The sequence below is a fragment of the Pangasianodon hypophthalmus genome, chromosome 26, assembly GCF_027358585.1.
Source record: "Pangasianodon hypophthalmus isolate fPanHyp1 chromosome 26, fPanHyp1.pri, whole genome shotgun sequence".
NCBI lineage: Eukaryota > Metazoa > Chordata > Actinopteri > Siluriformes > Pangasiidae > Pangasianodon > Pangasianodon hypophthalmus.
Genome location: NC_069735.1, coordinates 10,444,522 through 10,451,492, shown reverse-complemented (window position 1 = coordinate 10,451,492; position 6,971 = coordinate 10,444,522). Strand labels below are relative to the sequence as shown.

Sequence of the window (6,971 nt, the reverse complement as noted above, 5' to 3'; positions counted from 1 at the left end):
ATTAGTTCTGTCCAGCTCACATACACCCAGCTAATATTATACTGTGTAGCCGGAATACAGTAAGCGCTATGCTATGATAAACATTAAAGTTAGCAAAGATGCTAAAAGCAGTTCAGCACATCATTTACGTCAGTCCTGCGTAGATGTTGCGCATGTTCCACCAGATGACTCGCTGATCCAGTGCTCGGGGTTCATGCGCCAAAAATGTGTAAGAGGATGCGTCAAAACGCAATTTCAATATCGCAATATCTTGCAGAAGGCAAATGATGGATAAATATATTGGTTTAAAATGTACAACTTTTGAATTTTAGTTCCCTTAATTAAAATCTAACAACTGGTATGCCAAGGATAAGTTTAACTACAGCGTGTGGATGTAAAAATTATTTGCCAAAACTAACAAAGATCAATATTTTTATTACTGTCCTAACACACATCACACAAACAACACCTGACTAATCAGTGCAGACAGTATCTTAGGGTCACTTTAAAATAAGGTGTTTTACAACAAGAACAGCAAAACAAACAAAAAAAAAACCCAAATAACTTAAAACCAAATATAGTAGACCATATAGTTGATAGGCACAGCTTTTGTCCTGCAACCTTTACAGCTTAAATTTCTTTATTACATTATGTTAGTTGCATTAGTCAAGCAAATTTATAAAGACATGAACAAAAACACAAATATTAGACAATATGTAGTGATTTAACTGATACTACCATCTTATGATATTTGGTAAAACCATATGTTTCTCACATACACGTACTGTTCAAGAAAAAGCTTAAATTAAGACATGGCTTGTTTTGTACTAATGCAGTAGAGATTTTTGTTCAAAAAGAGTCAGTAACGCATAAATAGGCACAAAATATGATTCCAAATTTGGAAATTTCCCTAACATTGCAAATACATTTCACATTTTACTGCAGGTCAGTTGTACTGTGTCATGTCAATTGACCCTGATTTACAACCTCATTTAGAGGAAGAATTTATAATAAGATCAGATCAGATTAGAGTATTGTTTAAATGCATCCTTTTTTTAAAGCAGCACATTATTTGTAATCCAAAACAAAGTGCGATGAATTTGGAGAATTTTGTGCAGACATACAAATTAGAGTCCTAATAATGATTTCCTGTAAAACATAAATTAGGGCAAAGTTGGAGTGTTCTGACTGCCAACAAGGATCGATTCTACATCATTAAAGAAATTACTGAAGATATAACACTGGTCAGTTGCACTTTTGAACCGGCAGAGTGAAGCGTCAGCCACATAATCACAAGCACGTCATTTCCACCGCCTGACTTCCCCAGAGACGTAGTAGTGGGAATAGACACGAGGACTGCTGTCTGGAAAGCTGATGTGCTCAGAGTCTCCTGAGGATCAGAAGATCTGCTGCTCAAAAAGAATCTTTTGGTAGCCTTGAGGAGGAGGATGGTAGAAGTCACTAAACTGACAATCCAAAATTGCACTGTCGTCCACTGCAAGATAGGGGAAAAAAAACAAAGAAAGAATGAAATAATTTGGAACATGTCATTCATGCTACTGAAATAATGTACGCAGAATAATAAAGTGTTCCGCATGCTGTCTTATACCACAGCGCTGCTGAATTCTCAGGCTGACTGGTCAGACGGTGTTGATTCATTTTCTGTAACAGCAGCTCTGACAACTGATAGTGCCAGACAACTAATAATAGTAATGCACTCATTTTAATACGTTATCGTTTCTATAGTAGCAGCTCATTCACAGGGACTGTTATGTTGGGCTCATATAATGTAAGCCTAATAATAAAAAATAGATTAAAATATGTGCTGCTGTTTAACAAAGAAAAATGTATAATTGTTTATTGATGTGGTGAAGTTTTCTGTAAGGAGATGTTTATTTAACATATATGGAAGGAGTCTCCAGTGTCAGCTTTTTGTAACGGTCAGTATGTTTTCCACCGCAGGAGAGTCTTCAGGACAGAGCACCTTGCACTTCCTGTTTTCTCAATGACATGACCAGCTACATATTTTTGTCTTAATAACTTGAAAAGAGAGAAAAACGAGAGGCTGATGAGGGGAAAAATGTTTAAAGCTGCTACAACGTATGTGTAACATGAACTAACTTCATCATTACAACTAGAAATGGATAAAAAGTATGACTTTTTAATAAATTAAGAATTGTAAGCGTTGGCAAATTGCTGTGAAATTACTCTATAAGAGGAAGCACAGAGGTTTTATGCGGTGATAACGATAACTCCACTTGTTGGACTGCATCACACCGTCCTGTCATTGATTAGTTGCCTAGAACAGCACAAGAAACTCTTTTTTAAAAAGGACAGATATATGAATAAGCATCACATGCAAATTTGCAATGCCCTTATGTCTTCCTGACACTTTTTTTATACAGTGTAAATTTCCCCAGATCAATTACGAGTTAGTCACAACAACAAGTCTATTTAACTTTCATAACACATGGAGCGAATGCAGGCCTGTTCTACTAAGAGATTCATTTTATAATTTAGCAAAATGCAGTGATTCTTAACCTTGCTCCTGTTATACCCTTGACCTGAATACAGTGTTTTGTCCTTCTTTTACCAAACCTGATCCGACTGACTGGATAATTAACAGACCTCTTATTAACAGTTACTGCTGTCGTGACATCACGACATCATCTTTACAAAGGAACCCTTTAAGGACCCTAATCATGTTAATTTACTAAATACTTCATTTCATAAGTAATAATAGTGATAGATGGTAAGTACCAAGCAAGCTAGCTATTTATGTTTAGCTACCCCTTAACAACCCCTAGTATAATGCCAGTCAGCTAGCTGGCACTATTAACTAGCTAACTAGATACCTAGCTTTCTGTTTAGCCAAGGTACACCTTGTTACCAGCTAGCTAGCTTTAGAAAACCGTTTCTAGAATATAAGGATACCATTTGTCCATTTTTTAAATAAAGTACGTATAAATAATGAAATCTGGCATACAGGTAAGATGATCATGTGATTTAACAGCATTAACAGTATCTAGGATGTTAGGGCGAGTCACTACAGAGTTATCGGTCACAGTAAATAGTTAATATATAATAAAACCAGAACCAAAGCAAGTCTGTACAATATTGGTATGATCTAGACATGATCTATATTTGCTGATTTGCTTATACAGTAAATATTCAGTAATTACTAATGAACTAACCACTTCTCTTTCAGACCCCTGGAAAAAAATCACTAGTTAAAGTAATTCAAGCTGTGCTGTATGTGTGAAAGAGATTAATAACGTGATTTTGCAGAGAAAAATCAACATCTGTTTCCACAACATGCTGCCTCACCATATACTACAGGGAAAACAGTTCCTCGAATGCCTGATGCTGGACAGTTCATGTTCTTCCCGTTCAGGTATAAATTCATCTCTACGTGGTCGTACGAAACACCCTGCAAATGAACACAGACAAAATAAATTAGGTAAAGGGAAAAAAATGTGCTATCAATTAATAAACAGAAACAGATAATCACGGATATAGTGAATTGTTTGCAAAATGCTGCGGTATAAGAATAAAGAATAGAATAAGAACAAAAAAACACCTCATGAGGCTCTGTTAGTGGAAAATAATCAACTTCAGAGTGGTAACAGGGACCTCGTGCTGGGCTGCATCACACCACCTGGCACTGATTATTTTCCCAAACCAGCACACCCTGTTGTGTTTTATTCCTTACTGAAACTCCCTAAGCTCTGAAGCCAATGAAGTGTTGTCTATGTAATGTAATATAAAAGTGTAAATTTAAAATGTAAATGTATATTAATCATAGGTTTTCTATCTTGCCGTAAAATTTGACAAAACCCGCCTTCTTGAAAAAGGTGGCTCTCTGATTCGCACTTGCCGGGGCATTAGGCACATGGCAACACTACAGCCAGCCTTAATAATCTCAAACCAGTTTCACTGTTGCTCCTGAAGAGCCTTGTTGCCTCAGAAACTCACCACTACATCTCCTTCCTGTGGCAGGCTGTTAGCCGGTAACCGGTTCTTCTCCTCGTTATTATGGTACACGGTTCCATCTTGCCGAAGCACCAGGCTGTGTGTGTCTCTGCCCATTGGGACTTGGTTAAGGTTAGCTTTCTGTGTAGCCACCCCTACGCCCCAAACACCTGAAGGAGCCAAATGTGAAATAATTACCACAAAACTAGCAGGTGTGTTAATAATATAATCAATAATTCAGACCATTCACAATGATGTACAAAATTTCCTCAAGCTATGGTTGTGTCATGAAATTTCATGGCCAATGTCATCTCTCTATTCTAGCTCTTCTTTTTATTTCAATCAAAGTCTTTTACTGGAATAACGAAGGTAAATAAAGGGAATCAGGAGAGGGTCCCAGGAGGATTAGTGGTTAGGCCTCGGTGCTCTGTCACCGCCGCGGCCTGGGTTCAATTCCCGGCCAGGCAACCAATCTCAGCTCCTGGGGTTGCACACGACAGGATAAAATTGGGAAGGGTTGTGTCAGGAAGGGCATCCGGCGTAAAAACTGTGCCAAATCAAATATGTGGCCCGACAATCCGCAACAACAACAATAAAGGCAATCAAGAGCTTGGATTACAACATATTTGAAAGTTATAATAATAAAATTTCAAATTTAGTGGTTTGTCATTACAAACCATTAAACAGTATGATGGAAAAAAAAAAGAAAAATGAAAGGAATAGTAGTGAACTCCACAATTACTGGCACCCTTCAAGAAGACAATTAAAATTATTGTACAAAATAAATATTGGACACAATTATTAAGGAGAAATGACTTTAACAAAAAAAAATTTAAAAAAAAAAAAAAAAAAAAAAAAAAAGTAGTTTGTTTAAATAATAGTACGCAAATGCATACAGAGCAAACTAACTGGCATCCCAAATACAAATCAAACTCTTTTTTGGCCATTTTTATAAAGAGTGGCAATAACTGGGGTTGACTACAATTAAAAAATGAACAAAAATAAAGATATTAACAGAACAACAGCACAAGCAGATAAATAGATGTTGTAGATACTAGACACAGGATATAGCTGATCTTTTGTTTGTGTATCAGTGCACAGAAACATGTTATGTTGTGTAAAATTTATTCAGACTAAACTTGTCAGGATGCTGTTTGAAAACACTGACTGATGCATAAATTTGTTAAAGTAAAATTTTAACTTAACTTGTTGGATGAATTTGTAGTTATTTGAATAAGTTAATAATTGGACAGATGATTAAATGACAGCTGGCTCTGTTATTCAGTCTTAGGCCAGTAATGGTCATGTTAGGGTTCAGCTCTGATTCAAAACTCAGCGAAGTGGGCTGTGTTCAAAATTTCAGCCATGATTGAAGCTTTAATCACAAAATTTTAATTTTCAGAGGTTTCTAGGACGTTGAGGAACATGCACCAGCAAACAGTAGTACCTCATTTTTAAAAACCCTATAAATCTATGCTTTATTATAAAAGGAAATGGACACTGTGCTGACATCCAATTATACAAGATGGTGTACAGCTGAAATTCAACAGCATGGCACCAGTGGTGTTTTTCAGGAAGTGCCTTTATGGTCACGATTCTAGTGCTGACTACAGTGATAGGTTTAGAGACAAAACGAGACAAAAAAAAAAAGGTAAATGGAACAAGCACAGCTTAGTTATGTCCAGGTGAAAGATTAGTGATAAGTACATGTTAGTGGTGTTAAATTCACAGATAGTCGCGGATGAACAGATCTCTTCATTAACGTTTCCAAAATACTGATTAAAATGCATTTCCATCTATTAGATTCTAAATGTCTCCTGCTTTGAGCCCAGTGTTAGGCTGTGGATACACAAGCATTTACTGAGGATAAATGAATGAATGAATGAATGAACTGTCTATCTGTTCTTTTTTTTTTTTTTTTAAATCCAATCAAGTTCTTTACTCCAGTGGTTCTCAGCCCTTCTGTTATTGGCTCTGAATTGATTTTTAGATTTATTTAGTTTTTTTTGGACAAATTCGCGTAGCCTTTCTTACAGCCACTCTCTTTCGCTCAGCTTATATGACGTTGACAATATAAGAGATTTTGTGGAAAAGAAGCTCTCAAAAATATCTTTCTAAGAAAGAACAACAATTAGGATATTTTTTGTTTGTTTCCTTTTGAGTTTTTTTTTTTTTTGTGATATGCAAAGATCTGCCAAAATGTGAGACTTTTGTACAAAGATTTGAAACAGACCATAAAAAAGGGGTGTTTTTAAATGATCAGTAAATAAAGTGAACCAGCCATAATTTAGACTATTATACCGTTATACCATGGAAATTTCAACCTGTACCACTCCTACTACATGCCAGTTTTGCTGAAGTGTAACAGATGTGCACTTGAACTTACCTGTGGACTGAATCTTGAACTCAAAGTAGCTCTTGTTTTGATGGAGAGGAGCGTTTGCCAGGCAGGCCCCTGTGCCACATATTCTTCTACCACTTTTTACAATAACGACATCAGAGCCTGAAGTAACAGACATGTACACAAAACACACAAAACAACCAATCAGTAACCTGAGAGAAAGACTTACACTAGGTACACATCTGTGTATGAACTGCACTCACAGGCCACACAGCTTTGTATGTGAACTCAGCAGGTATTTTAGCTATGTTAGCCATGTTTATGTCTCTGATTTCTCGTGTATAATGTCATCTGGGTGACGGCTCTGTCACTGCTCACACTTCTTACCCATGTGATTAGTGTCCAGCTGCACTGTGGGCATTTCTTTCAGCGCGACGTGGCCAGAGCTTCCGCGATCACAGCAGTCCAAACAACACGAAAACAAACCCGCCATGATGATTTAAAAACAAAAACCTCACGCCTAATAGTCTCAAGAGTCGCCTATAATACGCGAATTTGTCCTTAATCTGCGCCAATAGAAAATAAAGCTATTTGTTTACTGCTCCAGCTGAGGTCATTTTGCCCCCGGATTCACATCCGTGCGTCTAAATACCCGGAAATGACGTACATGCAGTGCAAC

The 6,971-nt window shown here is 36.9% G+C and overlaps 1 protein-coding gene across 1 annotated transcript; it reads right to left on the bottom strand.

Moving 5' to 3' along the window:
* Window positions 1-394: 394 nt before the first annotated feature.
* Window positions 395-6,967, bottom strand: spryd7a (SPRY domain containing 7a). Its single transcript, XM_026931686.3, has 5 exons — window positions 6,680-6,967; window positions 6,338-6,454; window positions 3,955-4,121; window positions 3,307-3,409; window positions 395-1,474 (listed from the first exon to the last, which is right to left on the bottom strand). The coding sequence occupies exons 1-5, from the start codon at window positions 6,783-6,785 to the stop codon at window positions 1,377-1,379; spliced, it is 591 nt and encodes a 196-aa protein (XP_026787487.1). The 5' UTR covers window positions 6,786-6,967; the 3' UTR covers window positions 395-1,376.
* Between the last annotated feature and the right edge of the window lie 4 nt (window positions 6,968-6,971).